Source organism: Sus scrofa, chromosome 1 (genome assembly GCF_000003025.6).
Source record: "Sus scrofa isolate TJ Tabasco breed Duroc chromosome 1, Sscrofa11.1, whole genome shotgun sequence".
Taxonomy (NCBI): domain Eukaryota; kingdom Metazoa; phylum Chordata; class Mammalia; order Artiodactyla; family Suidae; genus Sus; species Sus scrofa.
The window spans coordinates 122,722,118-122,742,974 of NC_010443.5; the positions used below are offsets into that span (position 1 = coordinate 122,722,118).

General features: G+C 45.3%; 1 protein-coding gene across 2 annotated transcripts in view; it reads left to right on the forward strand.

Moving 5' to 3' along the window:
- SHC4 (SHC adaptor protein 4) overlaps positions 628–20,857 on the forward strand; it is a 148,680-nt gene continuing 128,450 nt past the window's right edge. Inside the window, exon 1 of one of the 2 annotated variants that reach the window (XM_013993029.2) lies at positions 628–5,143. In XM_013993029.2, the coding sequence (XP_013848483.1) occupies positions 4,556–5,143 (588 nt within the window). In that variant the 5' untranslated portion in view covers positions 628–4,555. The remainder of the gene's footprint in view (positions 5,144–20,857) is intronic. The other variant, XM_003121520.4, reaches the window with a different exon arrangement.

Consider the following 20,857-nt stretch of genomic DNA (forward strand, 5'->3'; position numbering starts at 1 on the left):
GAAATAGAGTTTCAGCAATATTTTCCTTCCTCACTGATGGGCAGTCAGGCTCAACCTCAGAGAAAATTCTTTAGGATTTTTGCCCAGTGACAGTTCTGTGCAGGTAGGTCTGCTTTGTGATGGACATGGTATAAGTGGCTGGAATGAGGTCCTTGTACTCTAGTGCTCTTATGCCACGTGCTCCACTTTGTTCCATAGTAGCTTTTCGCCCCTTATTTCCTAGAGCTCTTTCTCTCTTAGTCTATCTTCACCACCTTATACTCTCTAGTACACCCTTCCTCCACCCCAAATCCCAGGTTGGATTCCTTTCCAAGCCTGGGCAGGCATTTTTGCCAGGTCCCCTTCTCCTTGACTCCTCTAAGAAATCCTAGCAGGAGTTCCTGTCATGGCTCAGTGGTTTATGAATCCAACTAGGAACCATGAGGTTGCGGGTTCAATCCCTGGCCTTGCTCGGTGGGTTATGGGTCTGGCGTTGCCGTGAGCTGTGGTGTAGGTCAGAGCGTGGCTCTGATCCTGCGTTGCCATGGCTCTGGCGTAGGCTGGCTGCTACAGCTCCGATTCGACCCCTAGCCTGGGAACCTCCATATGCCACGGGAGCAGACCCAGAAAAGGCAAAAAGACAAAAAAAAAGAAATCCTAGCAAGATCCGGCTAATTCTCTCTTGGTCCAGCCTCCTCCTTGAATCTTCTTGTTCCACCCAAGAAGCCCAACCAGGGCAGGCTGTCCCTTAAGCTGGCACATTAGTTCACAGCAGGTGCCTGTGGAGGTTCAGGGATGGGTGTAGCTTCTCAAAACAGAGGAGGCATAGACACAGTGGTCTCAGCAGAACCCTGTTTTCCAAGAGCAGTGGTGAGAAAAGTTAATGTACTCTGATGGTTTAATGACAGTAATGGTTTTTCTTGTCTATCATTCATATTTTCACTCCTGACAGTTCTATAAGGTATTTTGAGTGAATTTTACAGATATGATCTCCAAAGAGGAAAGGTCAGTAATAATTAACATTTAGTGAGTTAGGTCTCTGCACACACTGGCTGGTATCACAGCAGATAAGGGCATACAGCTGAAGTGAGTTAGTGCTTTGTTCTGTGAGACCCACTTGCACATGCCAGTAAACCAGAGTGGCTTACTATAAACTTGGAACCTTGGCTGTATCTTCTGCAGCATGGGCGTGATAGGCCTGAGATCTAGACTTGAGCTCTCTGGTACCCTGTGAGGCAGAAGGGTACAGTGGCTACAGCACAGGCTTTGCAGCCAGACACAGCTGCTGGAGGGATCCTGGCATCATTGTTCAACAGCCAGGGGTTCAACACCGTTGTTCAACACCATTGTTCTTAGCCAAGTCACTTCACTGAACTTGCTTCGAGCTTATATTCCACAACTGTAAGGCTATGATGAAAATAGCGTCTGCCTCTAAAAGTTTTTAAATAGTTGAATATGAATGCAGATGGACTGTCTTTTGTTCCATAATTAGTAGCTTTTCTTAATACTGTTTTCATCATTACTAATTGAAGAGGATGTACTAAAGGAGGCCATCTGCCTTCCAATCCACCTACCTGGAATGGAGATCTACTCAATTAATAAGCCTGTGCTTGGTCTGCTGAGGAGGCTTTTACAGCTTCTGCCCTTGGGCTGAGAGCTGCCCAGCTGGGCGGGCTGGGCCTCTCAGGCTATTCTCTACTCCCCAGTTGCAGATCTGGTTTCTTTTACCCTCATAAAAAGACCCTGGCAGAGATGCCCAGGAGAGCCAAGATCTCCAGTGTCCCCAGAGATAGAGAAGCAGCCCACTGTGGCCATGGCTCACTCCTTTCTTCCTTTCTTCCTTCCTTCCTTTTTTGTCTTTCTTTCTTTTTATTGCCTTTTTAGGGCCGCAGCAGGGCATATGGAAGTTCCCAGGCCAGGGGTAGAATCAGAGCTGCAATGGCTGCTTTCTTACCCTGCCTGGTCCCACCTGGGCCTTCTCCAGCTCTTCCCCACTTTTCTAGGACTCACTCCTCCTAAGGAATGTGGGCTGGTCTGAGCCTCTGGAGTCTGGCCAGTGCAGTGTCTGCCTAGTTGAGCGGGCTCCCCTGGGCACTCTGTCCTCCAGACAGGAAGACTCCAGCAAGGGTTCACATCAGCAGGCAGGCTCCTGTTGTACCTTTCTTTCCCCAGGCACACAGTGTTGGCTTTCTCAGCTTCTCCTACTTTGTGCTCCTTTTTCTTTTTAGTTGCCTAGGATGGTAGAGACTCTACTCTGTAAGAGTACCAGCTTCAGGGACAGGCAGCCCTGGTTCATATGGCCTTTCCTTACAACTGCCTGTCATGTAGGTGAGGCAGGTACTGTGTGGAACATGGTGCCAAGTGTTTTAAAGGGGTTAGGATGATCTCATGAGTCCTTATAACATCCCCATTAGATAACTGCTCCTAATAGGTGAAAGCGTTCAGGCCCAGAGAGGTACAGTAACTTTCTCAAGGCAGCATAGCATGGGATCTGTGATAGCAAGGAGGGGACCTTGGGAGGGAAGGGGAGAGGTGGGAAGGAAAGAAATCTTATAAGTACTGTATGATAACTGTTTGTGCCACTGGAGCTACAAAGAGGAGGAGGAGGAAAGAAAATCTTGCCCAGAGCCTGTCTTCTCAGCCCCAGTGAAGTCCAACTGGCTCAGCCACTCCCTTCAGTTCTGCCAGGAGGAGGTGTGAGGGCAGAGAGAGGAGGTCAGTGAGCACTGAAGGGAAGATTTATGAAGATGTGAAAAGGCCTTCCCATGGAAAAACCATCCTAACAGGTTTGGCAGACAGGATGTGAAAGGGTGCAGAACTTCAGTGGGGGAGCAGGAAGCCAGCCAGGATGCCTTTTGGGCTGGTTACAAGTAACCATTTAATTCAGAACCTGTGTCTGGATCCCAAGGGAGCTCAGGCCACCAAAGTCGTAAATACACAAGTGCCTACTGCAGCCTTGTGGGTGGAAAGACAGTGCCCATGACATCTCTCATTCCTGTGGCTGCCAGTTTGTTATAATTATTTAATTAATGAAAAATTTCAGATGCAAGGGCTGTGGCCTACTGAGAAATGTCACCTTCAGCCAAGATTCTCTTGTCTCTGCTGACATGTGATTTCCACATCCTCCCAGTGCTTCAGCAGTTTCCTCTTCTCTATTCCTAAAAGAACCTGCATTTCCCTTTCTCGACTCCCTTCCTGGCTTCCTGCGTGCTAAGCCTCTTGCACTTGTCATCATGTCTTCAGAATGCATTTGATAGGTACAGGAAGTTGCACCAGACGGGAGATGGAACCAGCAATCAATAAAAAAAGAACCATGTTTCTAAGAAAAATGCATCATGTCTTCCCACAGGAGTTGTGTACCATATGTCCTAATATCCGTGGAACAATGGATCTAATTTTTAGCTCTTCTGCTTGGGTTTCCCGGCCATTGCAACAAAAAAGAAAATGGACCTTTTAACCTGCTGCTGCCCAGCTTACTGATGATTTATAATAGAAATTGCCTTTCCCTTTAACCCCTTCATCACATATCACAAAATAAAATCTCTCCCTTTTCTCCCTCCAGTTTTATTTCTCCTGGCTACTAGTTTCGTATATTTATGGTGCATGAGTCATCACGCTGCTGCCTGATTGGTTAAAAACCAAGCACCCCTGAGACCATCCGTCAATTACAGCTATTCTCAGCTTCATTCACAGATTTATTAGCTTGCACACACAGAGAGAAATTCATTCAGCAAAGTTCATTCATAAAAATTTCAACACTGCATATCATCCTGCACATTTCAGCCTTCTGTTGCAGATAGGCTTCTGAAAGAAGCTCTGAGAGGAGTGCAAGAGGGAGGGAGGGAAGCGGGGAGCCAGGGTGGGCAGGCTGGGAGGGGATCTGAGGATCACGGAGGGATGGCAAGTCCATGAAATAATGCCAAGCAACGCCTGTCACTAGTACTCCTGGCTTGTGGCCCAGACGGGATGCAAGGCAAGATCTTTCAAGAAAGGGAAGCCATCAGAAGAAACGAACTCAGGCAGCAGGGCTTTGGCTCCTACATACATTTTCTTTTTTGCCTTTTTTTTTTTCTTAAGTGAGCAATCCCTGGAACAAATAAAGGGTTAATAGGCCAGACTTTGCCCCGCCCTGTGGGAACCGGAGGGAGCAGGTTTGAAAGTTCCTGTATGCCGAAGGGGAGGCTGGGGGTGGGGGGCGCTAAATATTTCTGCTAGGCTCCCACACCGCCAGCGATGCGGCGGGACCCGCTGGCCGCTGCCCGGCCCGGCTCCTTGCCTGAGAGTTGGCTGTGAGTGATTTCCGCTGCCGCCGCGAGGCTGAGTCCAGGCTTTCCCAGTAAGGAATCCAAGGCGAGGACACCGGGTGCTGCCTCTGGGCCAGGGAGGCACTGGAATCGGCGGGGAAGGCTTTTTCCCCTGGGCTGTCACCCTCAGACCGGCGAGGGCGAGAACAGAGTTGGAGAGGTGGCTGCCTCAAGTTGCATGGGGCGTTGAGGCATTTGCTTTCCGTTCCGTTTATCTGGCAGACGACGAGGCAGTTTATGCAACAGTATCCTGTTTCAGCACTGCCAAGGCTATGCGAGAACGCGGTCAGGACAGCCTGGCAGGACTCGTGCTGTACGTAGGATTCTTTGGGCACCCCGGGATGCTGCACAGGGCCAAGTACAGCCGTTTTCGGAATGAGTCCATCACGTCCTTGGACGAAGGCAGCCCCGGAGGTTCGGCCGGGAACAAGGGCTCGCCGCAGCCTCCTTACCCCACCCTGGCACCTCACCTGCCGACTGAAGATGCCACCTTGGCGTCTCAGGAGAGCCCCACCCCACTGTGCACCTTGATCCCTCGCATGGCCAGCGTAAAGCTGGCCAACCCAGCCACCTTGCTGAGTCTGAAAAACTTTTGCTTGGGTACCAAAGAGGTACCTCGGCTGAAGCTCCAGGAAAGCCAGGACTTGGCCCCCAGCAGCCCAGGTTCCCCTGAAACCAGTCTAAACAGGGCCGGGCCAGCAGCACCTCCGCCTCAGCGGGACTCGGTGGGACACAGGGCCACCTCTTTAACTCCTGATGCCTGTCCCCTTCCCCACCCTGGGGCACCAACCCCCAGGAACAGGCAGGACAGGAACTTTCTGCAGCACCTGTTGGGGACTGGCATGAACTACTATGTGAGGGTAAGTCCATTTTCCTGTCTGCACTCCTTTTGCAAGGGGTGTCTTCTCTGCTTTCTGCAAGGGCTGCACATCACCTGAGTTCTAGGTTTGGATAAGACATTGTGTAATTGGACAGAGGGGAGGAGGGAAGCTGGGTTTGTAGGTTTCCCTAGGAGTATCTGGCCTGTGTGGTTCAAGGGCCTGAATTGGTGCTAACTTGTAGTAGTCGCCAGGGGTAGGGGCAACTTCTGATAGAGATAGCCGAGATGTCTACACTGGGTTGAGCAACAATTTGAGTTAACAATTTCAAATCTGATTAGTGATTGAGACCCAGGAAATTATACTGGCCATTGTGTTTCAGTAGAGATTTTTGTGCTAAAGGAATACATGATGTCTAAGAGACTTGGATTATTTTAAAAAATCTATTTCAGCATTTAACAATCTCTTCTCAAAACATGGCTTGTGCTCAGAGCTAGTCTTAGGTCTTTGGTGCACATTTCTTTCTTTCTTTCTTTCTTTTTTTTTTTTTTGGCCTTTATTGCCTACTTTGTGGCATTTGGGCCTTGTTCATGAGCTATGTGCAACATCAAGGTCCTTACTGGCCTTGCATCTGCCCTTGCCCACGCCAGGTCTGGGTGAAAGAAGAATAGAAGATTTGGCCTCTGCCCTTCTAGAACTCACATTTCAGTGGGGGAGGACCAAGAAATGCATGTGGAATAATGATAAGAAAACAATACTTCGCAATAGCTAGCTGGTGTGAGAATGCCGAGGGAATTCAGAGAAGGATTGTTGTGGCCTGGGATTCATTCACAGGAGAAACTCCCAGGAGAAGGTGCATCTTAAAAGAGCTATCAGACCTTTATTGGCAGAAAGGGGGAGATTCCTGGCAGGGCAAGAATATGAGCAAAGTCCAAAAGGCGGGTGTCACTGTGGTGGCTGCCGGGGAGCATCATGCTGGGTTAATAGAACAAGATGGGGAATTCTAGAGGGTAGTGGGCAATGGAGGGCTTGGCTGGCACTTTGTTGGTGCACAGACAAATACAGATCTTAGGCAGCTTGGGGAGGGGGAAGCAGGTGACCAAAGCTCTTCATGCTGAAGGGGGAGGTTGTGGACACTGGGAAACAGGAATCTTCATAGGCCAACTAGGACTTGATGAAAATGGTTTCAAAAAGATCATTCTGTGAATTGATTCAAGACAGAGTGAAGAGGGAAAAAAATTAGAGATTGGGAGGCTGATAAGAAAGATACTTTGCCAGTTTAGGCATGGGGGTATAGGAACATGGACGAAAGGGAAGATGAGAGAAAGGAGATGAATGTCAGAGACTGTGAGAAGCCGCAACAGTTGTGGGTGACTGAGCAGATCATTTCAGATCATAATACAAATAGCAGAATGGTGAACACCAGTGTGCAGTGGGTAGATTGCTGAGTGTGTTATTGTTGTTTATGGAGGTTGTGGATGATTATTGATAAAGAGTTGTGAGGAGTGAAAAATAATTTTAAACTTAAGCCTCGGAATGGGATTAATGATGTCAGTGATAGAAACAGTGAGTGGGGGAGGGGGTCATGCTAAGCTTGCTTTTGACATATTATGTTTAAAGTGATGATATCTAAGTGGTACCAATTTGTAGGTAGCAGTCGTGTAGGACTAGCACTCAGGTAAGGACTCTGATCTGAAGAGAGATAGTCCAATAACTGTACCACAAACAGAAAATTAAGATCTCTAAGAAGGCCAAATAAAGAACACTGGGAGGGTTACAGGGCTAGCAGGCTTGGGGCAGCCTTGTGAATTGATAACAGAAACCCCCAGGGAAGATAAATTTATGGGACATTCAGCTCTTGTCTTCCTTGACAGTGATACATCTCATAATGGAAATAGTTTCATGTATCTACTGAAAGTTCATGGTTACTTCCCATTATCAAGCTTAAGCGTCTGTCAGGTTCTCATGGAAATATGTGACTCTCCAAACCCATGCTCTGCACCTGGCTTCCCACCACTTAGACATTGTCTACCCTCTGACTCGACCTTCCTTCATTCTTGTACCTTCTGCCACCTCCCCACACACCTGTACAATTTTAAATATGAAGTTGTTGCTGTGTGATCCTCATTTTCCCCAGGGAGTGTCTCCACTGGTACTTTAGATTTTTAATGAGGACACCATCTGTCTTTCCCTGGTGATGGCAACTGACCCCAGGAAGAGTACTGACTCATGACCCACACTTTGTTGCCAGTAGACAGTGACATGAAATACCAGTTAACACCTCTTTTAGGAAATCATAATCCATGGAAAAGCTTTACTTTACTTTATAGAGCCTTAAATTCAAAAGATGGAAGGGACTCAGAAGGTAACACATTCAGTGCATCTCTGGAGAAAGTGAAGCTCAGAGAAGTGATTTTTTAAAGACCACACAAGTGAGTCACAAGGAGAGTTAGTTCTGGAACCCAAGTCCCCTGTGTGCCATTCTTTGCTCTTTTCACCACAAGGCTTCATCCTGGCCAAGATTCTGCCCCCCCAGAATTCTTTTAGATGTAATGTGAACTCATCTTAAATAATGAAATGCCAACCTATTAATTTACAGTGAAAAATATTGTAGCAAGTTAAACCAAAATTGGGATCCTATCTGTAGGAAAATGCACATAGAAAAATTTAAATCAGAGGTTGCTTGGTGATGATGGGATCAGAGCAGAAAAGTGAGAGACATTCTTTTCAAAAAGTTTATTTTATTGAGGTAACATTAGTGTTATAACAATGTTATAAATTTATAACATTATATAAATTTCATGTGTACCACATTGTATTTCAACTTCTATACACACTACAGCTTGCTCACCATCAAAAGTTTAATTTCCATCTATCACCATGCTGTTGACCCCCTTTACTCACTTCTCTCTCATCTGCACCTCCTTTTCCTTCTGGTTAACATTACTCTGTTTGGGTGTGTTTTGTTTTGGTTTGTTTGTTTATTCTTATTTGTTTTTTATAGTCCACATATAAGTGAAATCATATGATATTTGTCTTTGTCTGACTTATTTTACTTAGCGTAATACTTTTAAGGTCCATCCATGTTGTTGCAAATGGCAAGATTTCATTCTTTTTATGTCTGAGTAATATTCCATTGTATACATATACCATATCTTTATCCATTCAACCATTGATGGGCACTTCCGTTGTTTCTATATCTTGGCTATTGTAAATAATGCTGCAGTTAACATCGTTTTGAATTAGTGTTTTGAATTCTTTGAATAGATATCCAGAAGTGGTATTGATGGTATAGATCTTATGGTAGTTCTATTTTTATCTATTTATTTATTTGGCTGCACCTGTGGCATGCAGAAGTTCCCGGGCCATTGATCCAACCCAGGCTACAGCTTGTAACCAGAGCTACAGCAGTGTCAATACTGGATCCTTAACCTACTGAGCCACCAGGGAACTCCCGTAGTTCTAATTTTAAATTTTTGAGGCATCTCCTTGCTGTTTTTCACTGTAGATGTACCAATTTATATTCCCACAATAGTGTATGAGGGTTCCCTTTTCTCCACATCCTCACCAACATTTGTTCACTTGTTATTTGTTTCCTTTTTGAAAACAGCCATTCTAACAGATGTGAGGTGATACATTTTTGATGGCTAACGGACATAGGGGCACGTCTTGTAGGCAAAATACAGTCACATATTCTACTTTCTTATCCATATGATGTGACTGCTTCTCTCCTTGCCCATGTTTATTTGTTTATTCATTCACTCAACTATTCACCAAACATGTATTGGGAAGCAGTTATGTGACAGAAACTGTTCCGGGCCTTGGGGATGTGTCAGTGAATTGAAACAGACCAGGCCTGAGCTCTCATGGAACTAACATTCCAGTGAGTAGAGATGAGCCCTGATTGAATAAACAAATACATATAATATGTCACAGGTACTAAGTGCTAGTGATTAATAAAGCAGAGAAAGCAAGAAAGGCAGTCACTTGGGTAGAGATGGAGGGTACTGTATTCCTCCTGGGTAAAAATGGCCCAGTTAGAGCTACTTTTTATTTTGTTTTCTTTCATCTTTTAACTTTACAAGAGGGACTGTATTTGCCAGCTGCTCTTAAGTTAGAGTTGACTTTGGGTTAACTACCCTTCTAAAAGTGATTCTTCTTTTGGTCTTAGGATGCAAAATCAATTATACAGCTGAGGAGTTCCCTTGTGGTGCAGTAGAAACAAATCTGACTAGGAACCATGAGGTTGAGGGTTCAATCCTCGGCCTCACTCAGTGGGTTAAGGATCCGGCGTTGCCATGAGCTGTGGTATATGTCACAGAGTCAGCTCAGATCTGGTGTTGCTGTGGCTGTGGCTGTGGCAGACTGGCAGCTGTGGCTCCGATTAGAACCTTGGCCTGGGAACCTCCATATGCCTTGGGCGTGGCCCTAAAAAGCAAAAACAAAACCAAAACCAAAAAACAAAAAACACTTATACAGCTGAGAATATTTCATTAACCCTGAGTACCTATTTTGAGTAACTTTCTTTTAAGCTCAGACCTTGAACCCTCTGAAGTTCTCTCAAGGAAGGTGAGCTAGCAAACCATTCTTTGAGAGACTCCAAGTTAGAAAGAGACAGCCAGGAGTTCTCTGGTGGCTCAGTGGGTTAAGGATCTGGTGTCGTCATTGCTGTGGCTCTGGTTACAACTGTGGTGTAGGTTTGATCCCTGACCCGGGAAATTCCACATTTCATGCGTTTGGCCAAAATAAAGTGAAATAAAATAAAGAAATGAACAGCCAGACTGAGTCTGAACAAAGTAGTGAGGTAGGTGAAATCTATTAAATGTGGCCAAGTGGTGACCACTTGTTCCTGCCATAAGATTGTTTCATTTCTTTATGAAGTCTTCCCAAATCACTTCATCCAGCCATAAACATTCATGAAGAGGTCTCTTAGGTACCCAGTGCAGTCTATGGGTGGTGACTGTGGAAAACATACAGCATGACCAGTGGTCTCATCTCTGAAATGAGAAAATTGGTCTCTGTGCCTTGAAGGTGCTGCATCACTAGCATTTTTTATTCTTCTTCCAGTTTTATAGAGCTATAACTGACGTAACAGCACTATATAAGTGTAAAGTGTATGCATAATGATTTGACTTACATAATTGTGAAACAATTATGCGGTATATTTAATGAACATTCATCATCTCATATAGATACAAAAGAAAAGAAAATGTTTTTCCTTGTGATAAGAACTCTTGGATTTACTCTCTTAACAACTTTCATAGATAAAGTACAGCAGCCCCATCCTGGCATTTAAAAGCACTAAGGCTCCTTTCTCCACCTGGGAGGTGTTTAGTTTCCTTTCCCACGCCCAGTCCCCAGATTGCCTATAGTTTAGGTCAGAGACTAAATGAAGCAGAGGCAAAGAAACTCTGACGGAACTGCCACAGGTAAGCATGGTAGTTTTCAGAACAACCCTTGGAGAGAGGTTGTTTTTTCCAGGTGAGGACACTGAGACCCCAAGAGTTTGTAGTCTACCTTCTACTTTGCAACTTAAGGAGCTGACTGAGGCTTGAAAGCCAGGACTGTCTTATCCCAGTGCTTGCCTTCTTCCCACCCTCTCCCCTTACCTCTGAGCAAGTCTGGCAGTCCTGCAAATTCGTGAATGGGATGGCGCAGAGGAAGGAGAGCTTTATTATGGAACCAACCTGTAAAACTTGCCTGCTGGCACTCCTTTGCATGATTTCAGTTTCCTCACTTCAGCCCCACCCAGCCCCTCCTTTTCCCCAAAATGTATTAGTGTCCTAGGGCCCTTGTAACAAGGAGCACAAGCTGAGTAGTTTACAAACACAGAAAGGTAATGTATTCTCTCAAAATGCTGGAAGTTGGAAGTCTGAAATCAAGCTATGGGCAGGGCCAGATCTCTCTGAAGGCTCTAGGAGACGATCCTTCATTGCTGCTTCTAGTTTCTGGTGGCTGAGAGCCATCCTTGGCATTCCTTGGCTTATGGAAACATTCCTCCAGCTTCTGCCTCCATCCTCACAGAGCTTTCTCTCTGGTGTGTCCAGGGACACCAGTCACTGGATGAGCTCACAGTAATCCATTATGACTTCATCCTTAACTTGATTATATTTGCAAAGGCTCAATTTTCAAATAAGGCCCCATTCATAGGTTCTGACTTCAATTTATCTTTTTTTTTTTTTTTTTCAAGGCCACACCTGAGGCATATGGAGGTTCCCAGGCCAGGGGTCAAATTGGAGCTACAGCTGCCAGCCTATGCCACAGTCACTGCAATGGCAGATCCAAGCTGTGTCTGCCACCTACCCCACATCTCATGGGAATGCCGGATCCTCAACCCACTGAGCAAGGCCAGGGCTCGAACCTTCATCCTTATGGATACTAGTTGGATTCGTTACCTGTTGAGCCACAATGGGAACTGCCTAACTTTTTGAGTGATGTAATTGGACTTGAACAGTCTCCAAGAACGTCTTGCAATATGTTTGCCCACAGAGACTTTCTTGGGTATTCGGCTCATCCCCTTTGTGTGCAAATATGATCTTTTTTGACTTCCTTTGTAAATCTCACGGTGTATTTTTTACCATCTGTCTTCTCTTGTCTAGTGTTGTATCTTAACACTGAGCCTTTAGACTAGTATTGTCTGTTGTCTATGCTAGATGTGGTCTATGGAACTACGATGTTCTGTTTTCCCAAAGGGTCTTTTCTGTAGGTGAGCACTGGCCTAGCAATTATGAGATCTGGGCTAAAGTAATGATTCTAATGCTAACCAGCTGTGTGACCTGGGTGAGTCATCTCACCTCATTTTTTTCATATTTAAAACAAGAAGTTCAAACAAAATGCTGCCTAAGATCCTGAAAGTCCAGCCTGAAATTCTAAGAGTCTTAGAATCTCTTTTGGTTAGAAAACAGACTCAGGGAGTTCCTGTCGTGGCCCAGTGGGTTAAGAACCTGACTAGTATCCATTAGGATGCAGGTTAAATCTCTGGCCTCACTCAGAGAGGGTTAAAATTCCATTGTTGCCACAAGCCATGGCACAGATCACAGACGCAGTTCAGATCCGGCATTGCTGTGGCTGTGGCATAGGCCTCAGCTTTTGACCCCTAGCCTGGGAACTTCCAAATGCTGCATGTGCAGCTGTTAAAAAAAAAAAAAAAAAGAAGAAGAAGAAAAACAGGAGAGAGAGAGAGAGAGAGAGAGAGAGAGAGAAAGCAGATTCAGGATGGTTTCCTGAAGGAAATACCTTTTTTTTTTTTTTTTTTTTTTGCTTTTTAGAGCCACACTTGTGGCACACGGAGGTTCCCAGGCTAGGGGTCAAATCAGAGCTATAGCTACTGGCCTACACCACAGCCACTGCAACATGGAAATAACTTTTAACATCTGTCTTTATAAAGAGGAGATGGGCTGTCCTTAGCACCCTCTTACCAACCCCGAGGTGGCTTCCCCAGTAAAACAGAAACGTTATACTGGCGTGGATGCAGAAAGTCACAGTTTTAGAGAGATGGTGTAAAAGGAGTCATGTGGAACAGCATCCAAGTGTGGGATTCCAGGGAGGAGCAGAGGGTGGGCAGGTCCAGGGGGCAGGTCCAGGGGGTAGGCCAGGGTGAATGATGGTGGCCTCACTCTGGGACCGTGGCTCACATGGTCTAGCCGGCTGGGCCATGCTGGGACTTGGCATCCAATATGAGGTCTGTAAGAGCAGCAGGAGTTAACTGTTCTCTGTTCTCTCTGGACAAAAGTGATGAGCAAAAGGACATGCCATGCACATAGACAGTCTGGTAACTCTAACATTGAAAGAGGAAGATTTCTAACTCTGGGAAATCCTTGAAGAGGCTGACCCACGATTTATGCAAAATAAAGGCAGAATGGGTGGTATGGAACAGGTGCCCACAGCCAGGGGAGGTGGCTTTCTACCTCTGCTAATTTCTCTTTTTCCTAAGTTATTGGTGGTTAAGAGACATAATATGGGTGGGCGGGGGAAATAATTCCAGCGGAAACTGACAATTTGGCATTGAGGGTATTATATTTCCTTCCTGTTTCTTTCTTGAAATAGACGTAAAAGTAGATTCTTCTAGAACTAAGGAAAATCCTGGCAGATTTGACCTGTTGTTCCTCTTCTCTTTATTTTATTTTATTTTATTTTATTTTTTGCTATTTCTTGGGCCGCTCCCGAGGCACATGGAGGTTCCCAGGCTAGGGGTCTAATCAGAGCTGTAGCCACCGGCCTACATCAGAGCCGCAGCAATGCGGGATCCGAGCCGCGTCTGCAACCTACACCACAGCAACCTTCACCCACTGAGCAAGGGCAGGGACCTCATGGTTCCTAGTCGGATTCGTTAACCACTGCACCACGACTGGAACTCCCCTCTTCTCTTTAAATCTTCACACACCGCTTGATCCAGCCAGTCTTTGCCCTAACTATTAGAGCATTACTTGGAAGAAAGAGTTTTAGAGATCACCAGGTCCAAAACTTTCATTTTGCAGTTGAGGAAAGAAGCTCAGAGATGTGAAGTGACTTGCCCCAAGCCGCACAGAGACTTAGTGGCAGAGCCCAGACAAGAACTCCCGCTTCTGTCTCCAACATTTTATTTTCTACCCCTATCTTGCTTCACCTTTCCTCACTCCCCAAACTAAATGCACTGTGCCAAAGATGTCTACCTTGTTGAAATGCTGAGTGTATGTCTTTTTTTGAAAAAGATCAGAATAAAGACTTTTTTCTAATAGGAAAACTGTCTTTAAAAAAGCAGTGAGGGAGCTCCCATTGTGGTTCAGTGAGTTATGAACCTGACTAGTATCCATGAGGATGTGGGTTCAATCCCTGACCTCAATCAGTGGGTAAGAATCTGGCACTGCTGCAAGCTGTGATATAGGTCACAGAGGCAGCTTGGATCCTGTGTTGCTGTGGCTTTGGCGTAGGCTGGCAGCTGCAGCGAGAAGGAAAAAGAGAGCAAGGAAGAGTAGCAAGGAACCTGGAGTTCATTGGCTTTGACTTTTTGTTTTACCTTTTTGTTTATGGAGGTCCCTGTGGGTGACAGCATGTCTACTTGGATCAGGACCTGTAGAGTATGCATGGACAGCCCCATTTCATTTATCTTCTTAAACTTCGGGTCAGTTCCCTAATGTGGCTTTTCTTCTCACTTCCATTTTCATAATACTTAAAAGCCAACACCACGTCATCACATAGATTGGATTGAACCAACCCTGTTTCCCAGTGACAGTTCTGTCATGAGCAGTGTGACACAGCTCATGGGGCAAGGCCATCCACAGATCCCTCTGCAGAGCAGGCATGTGAGAGCTGGGGTCTCTTCCCCTCTCCTAAGAGATACAAGCTTTGGATCTAGAAGAGGTCTGGCTGTATTTGTAATGAAGTATCAAGATCAGATGCAGGCCTCAAGGCTGCATACATAGCCCTTACATGCAAAGATTGTATCTGAAGCAGGAGTTTTGTGAGAGAGTAGGGATGGATTTTTGATTGGAAACGTTTGTAGGGAGCATAATATGAAAATTTATTAATAGCATAATGATGATAAGGAAGTTTGCAACCATAAACTCAGGTGTATAAGATATATCATTAAAATATACAGTTTTAGGAGTTACTGTCGTGGCTTAGTGGTTAACGAATCCAACTAGGAACCATGAGGTTGCGGGTTCCATCCCTGGCCTTGCTCAGTGGGTTGAGGATCTGGCATTGCCATGAGCTGTGGTATAGGTCACAGATGCGGCTCAGATCCTGTGTTGCTGTGGCTCTGGTGTAGGCCGGAGGCTACAGCTCTTATTAGACCCTTAGCCTGGGAACCTCCATATGCCGTGGGTGTGGCCCTAGAAAAAGACAAAAAAATTACAGTTTTAAAATTATAAGAAATCCAACACCAAGCCCTCTCTTGCTTGTTTGGCAATACTTTCAATTTTGGTCATTATTTGTCCCCCAATCTCAGGATCACATAATGAATCAAGGGACTTGTTTTGTGCACCTAAATGAGGGAAAGACCTCTGATCTTCGGTTCATTGTTTATCAGTGGTCCCCTGAAGGCAAGAGTGTCCCTGTGCCTAGACCACCATTTTTACTCATTCTGGGAGCCCCTTGCTGAGAATCCAGCCTCCCTAGCTGCCCCTGCAACCATTTCCCTCCAGAGTTCTCACATGTCCCTAGAGCCTGGCCAGGATGCAGGTTGAGGGGCCATAATGCATAAAGACCCAGCGATATCATCCATTCATCCCTTTCCCACTTACGCCTCTGAAGCACAGAGATGATAGATGGCTGAAGCAAGTTCAATGGGAAATACAGAAGCAACCAGCAGCCAAAGGGGCGATGATTGAGGAAGGACCCAGAACAAGCCCAAGAAGGAGAGGGCAGCCCAAACTCTGAAAACATTCAAGATTAAGAAAGGGGAATGAAGTTGAAGGAGCTGCTCCCATTTTCAGGGTAAGCCACTAGCAGCCAAGGATTCTGAAGGAAAATGAAGCTGAAGGCATTCTTTGTGAAGCATTGGAAATTATATTGCCTGGGGAGGTTCATGGGATTGAGAGAGGGAGGAAGAGAGGGAGAAGAATGCATAGTACAGGCAGTGCCTACCCAGAAAAGAATCTGGAACAAGGAGGTCATAAAACCACAGTTTAGGGACATATTTTGTTTAGTCAAATTAGAATTTTTTTTTTTTTTGATTTAGTGCCAACGTTTAAAAACCAAGAAATTCCATATCAAATTCTGGACTTCTGGCTTCTTAGAAGACTTGGCAGCACCAGGCCAGCCATCTCACATCTCAACAGACTACCAGAGCTGGGTACTGAGCCACAGCCCCATCCAGTTTCACTCACTTATGTCGACTGTCTGACCCTTGAAGGTGGCCGAGTTTGCCTCTGCACCTGTAACATTATCTTTCACTTCCCAACCCAGAATACCTGGGAGAGAAACTGACAGTGTTTTCTTCTTGGGCAACATAGCAAGGCTTCTTTTATGCAGTGGATGGAGGATTGGGCTGAGTGAGACCCATGAAGCTGGGATCTGGCCTTTCACCTCAGAGGATCTCTTCACATCCCAAGAAGGTTGCAGAGGTTTTTTGTTTTTTGTTTTTTGTTTTTTTTAGGGCCACACCTGCGCATATTTCCAGGCTAGGGGTCGAATTGAAGGTACTGCTGCTGGCCTACGCCACAGCCACAGCAACGTCGGATCCTTAACCCACTGAGCAAGGCCAGGGATGGAACCCACATCCTCATGGATACTAGTTGAGTTCTTAACCCGCTGAGTCACAACAGGAACTCTCAGTTACAGAGTTTTTAAGAGTAGTGCAGCTCCAGTACTAGTAAGAGCCATCCCTATTTTGTGAAGATGTGTCAGGTAAAGTTGGTTTGTATGTCGCTTTTTGAAACAATTCATTTTCCTAGAGAAATAACCTTAAAGGTTGATAAGCTTGCTCATATGGTTAGGGAGAGGATTAAATGAGAAACTATATGTGTAAAGCTCAGCTTGCCACATGGTGGGTCTCAGGTGAAGGGAGGATAATGAACTTTCAAAGGTCTAAGAGTGACTTTGGGCAAAAAAAAAAAAAAAAAAAAAAAAAGAAGTAGACTATAAATTTGATTTTGGCATTTTCACAGATCCTTTGGCATCTTTCCTCCTGGCCAGCAGTGCCACCCTGGTGGAGATTTCTTCCCTTAGCCTCTCCTAAGGTGCTCACCAGGGCAGCTCTGCTCTCTTCTCTAAAGTTGCCTACTACTCCTTGATTCATCAGGGTTCCTCTTACCTCAGAGTGAAAAGCTTTTGCTTATGGAAAAATATTTTTTACATTGAATCTTTATTGCAGCATTTCCCACAGTTTGCTGAGAGCCAACTATGTTGGTTAAAAATGCTCTCTAAAAGTGCCAATTCTCTGCCTCACCACTCTGTTCCCATCCTGGACTTGCTGGATCCGAATCTTTGAGGCTGGAGCCCAGAAACCTGCATTTTAAACAAGCTCCCTCTGTGATTCTGATGCACAGAAAATTCAGGAACCTCTGCTGAGTTCAGTTAGTGCAGTGGTTCCCAGCCAGGGATGACTTTGCCACTCAGGTGACATCTGGCAACGCCTGGAGGCATTTTGGTTGTCATAGCAGGGGATGAGAGGAGGGGGTGCTACTGGCTTTTAGTGACCAGAGGCCAGAGATGCAGCTAAACATCCCACTGTACCCAGAGTAGTCGCCCTAACACAGAATTCTTAGGCTCCAAGTGTCCATGGTACTGAGGCTGAGAAATCCTGAGGCAGTCGGATGAAGCAGGGAGGCCTGGGCTGTGCATTAGGAAGTAATAATGAGTGGAAGAATTCACACCTGATTTAGCATTTGACTCCTGCTTCTCATTTTCTTCTTTACTCTCTCTCTCTCTTTTTAAATGTTTTCTTGTAGTTGATTGACAGTAATATAATTATGCACACACACATCCATTCTCTTTCAGATTCCTTTCCCACATAGGTTATCATGGAATATTGGGTTGAGTTCTTTGTGCTATACATCAGGTCCTTGTTGGCCAATCATTCCATATACCGCAGGGTGCATATGCCAATCTCAACTCCCCAGTCTACTCCTCCCCACCTCCCACCTCTCCCCTTTGGTAACCATAACTTTTTCAAAGTCTGTGAGTCTATTTATGTTCTGCAAATAAGTTCATTTGTATCTTGTTTTTAAGATTCCACACATAAGTGGTATCATATGATGTTTCCTTCACTGTCTGACTAACTTAGTATGATAATTTTGAGGTCCATCCGATTCACAGTCCACAGATTCTCTCAAAATTTATAGTTCACTCTCTCTCCTCCACACAACATTCCTGTGGCTGCCATACCAGGCCCTCAGGTGGTGGGAATGAGAGTGGGGGCTGGACATTGTTAAAGTAGATCAGGTTTGACCACATTGGCAGCAGATTCCACCTCAACTCAGGTGTGCTCTGGGCTAAACGGCATTTCTAGGCTAACTTGATATTCTAATCATGGCATCCTACCATTACCAGTATCTTCATTTCTTCAGAGTTTTAACAGCTAACTTACAAGTAGATTTTAAGAACAGTGCCTGCCTTGGGGTTGGAAACTTCCTCTACTTAGAGGGAAAGAAGTGCCAGGAAAGCAACTTGAACAAAAAGCCCGTGTGCTTATAAGTATAACCCTAGAAATTAGATTTTTTCCCCTCAATGTCATGAGAGAATAATTTATATGAATCATTCATTGGGAAATGGTGAAATGTATAATTCAAACATTTTTTTTAACCTAGTGCCAACTCCTTGAAAGGTCTTTGAAAGACATTGTTCCTCCCTGTCCTTTCTTCTCAGCATGACTCCTTTAACCCTGGACTCGGGATTCAGATTGATACATTGACTACCAAGTTCAGTTTCATAGGGAGTCAAACAATCCAAGGTCACAGGGATCATCAGCGGCTGAGCAAGAAGTACAATTCAGATCTGTGACTCCCAGGCCAGTGCTCTTTTCACTATATCTTTTGTAAGATGTAATCTTGCTCGAGGAGGTTACAGTATGAAGGGAGAACAGAGATGTCCACACAAATTCCTGTAATATCAGGCAGTGCATAATAAATGACACCAAAGTGATACAAGTAAGGTGGGAATTCAGGGAGGAAAGGGGACTCCTTCCATTTGAGATGATTGGAGAAGTTTTTACGAAGGACGAAGCATCTTAACTGAGTCTTAGAAATGGGTGGAGTCTCCATAGACAGAGATGGAAGAAGAACATTCTAGGCAAAGAGCATGACAGGGTGAACCAAGAGAGGTGGAAAAATGGAGAATGTATTTGGGGAATAGTGACTAATTTGACTCAGTTGGACAGTGGATTGATGCTATAACGCATCGTATAGTATCTGAAAAGTTGGGGTTTCCAACAGAAAACCAGTGAATATTTTTTTTGACTCGGGGAATGGCAAACTCAGTGGTATGTTTTAGAAAGATTATATGAACAGTGCTCAGAGAAGATCCAAAAGGAGGGAGGCTAGAGAAGGGAAACCCAGGTGAGAAGCAGGCTGAGAACAAAGACAGAAATGAGGAAAGATGCAAGACCTGCTGATGAGGAAGGGAGGAGGCAGGAAGGGCTTGGGGGCTGGGGTGAATTCCATTTCACATGTCCTATGACCTGAGCATCCAGGTGGAAATCTCCAGGAGAAAATAGAAGAGTCAGGACTAAGCAGAAATTATTTTCGTTGCTGACAGCATCAAGGCCCAGGGAGTGGGCAAGGCTACCAAAGGGAGGGTGTAGAGCAAGAGGGAAGAGCGCCTTGGGGATGCCATATTGAAATGTTCTATGGATGGGGAGAAAGAAGAGGCCAGGGTGATGAAACCAGCAGCAGGATGGGAGAAGGACAGGGTCACCTAGGGAGAGGGAGGAGAGAGTTGTGAGGAGAGAGAGTTTGGATGAAAGTGTGTCAAACCCATGGAAAATTCAAGGAAGATGAGAGCTGAGAAAGAGCCATGGTTTGGCCATTTATCTTCTTACTCTCCCTCTCCATTAAGATATTCAAATTCAACATCGCAAGCTGAGCATAGCGGTGGATACCCTGCACCCCTACTCTCTCCGCTGCTCCCTTAGTGAATGGGTCTCCCAGTTGCTCAAGTCAGAAGTTCACTCTGTCCTGCTCCACATGGCCTTCAGTTATCAAGTCCTGCCAATTTCGCCTTTAGGATGTTTCTCATGCACATCCATTTTTCTCCATCTTGACTGCAATTTCTTAGGTGGGAACTAGAGTAGCACTTTTATACTTAATGATCAGCCTCTTATGGAACTATTATGTGAAACTCACTTTACAAAACTCTACCGATGGAGCTTTCGGTTGAAACTAAGAGATGGATAATCATAATATAAGGTGGAAAATGCTATCTACTTATGGAAAATAGTGAGATGCATCAGCATACTGAACTCTTAAAGCAGAGACAACATCTAGCTGGGTGGTCAGAGAAGGATCCCAAGAGAGATGGCATTTGAGATGGTCCCTAAATGTTGGATAGAAGTCTAACCACGGGGATTACAAAAAAAAGTTGAGGGGGAGTATTCTAGGTGGAGGAGACATAGGTAGGGAAATACAGGTTATATACAAGAGAGAGCACTGATTTCAATTTAGCTAGAGTAGAGGCTGCTTGGGAAAAATTGGTGGAGAGTAAACTGAGATTTGAGCTGGATTATATAGAGCAGTCTTTAAATAGCAAGCTGAAGGGGAGTTCCCATCATGACTCAGCAGAAATGAATCTGACTAGTATCCATGAAGATGCAGGTTCAATCCCTGGCCTCGATCAGTGAGTTAAGGCTCCAGAGTTGCTATGAGCTGTGGTGTAGGTTGCAGAAGTGGCTTGGATCTGACATTGCTATGTCTGTGGTGTAGGCCAGTGGCTACAGCTCCTATTCGACCCCTAGCCTGAGAACCTCCATATGCCGTGGGTGTGGCCCTGAGGCATTTTGATGTTTAAGACAAGTCACGAAGATTCATTCGTGCTGGAGAACAGAGTTACTGAGGTGGGGAAGCCCATTTGAAGGGTATTATAGCAGTAATGAAGGTGAGAAGTATTTATGGTAGAGTCTTGGTAGAAGGAGTGAAGTAAAGAAACACTGGAAGAGACATTGTGGAAGAAAAATGTGATGGGGTTGGCAAAGAGGGAGGGCAGTTTCCAATCCAACCTGCCTGAGGTTTTGAGGTAAAAGGCTTGGGATGGGGTGGGAGGACCCGCCAATAGATGACACAGACGATCAGAGGAGGAGAACAGAGTTGAGAGGGGAGGTAAGAGTTTGAATTTCCCACCTGT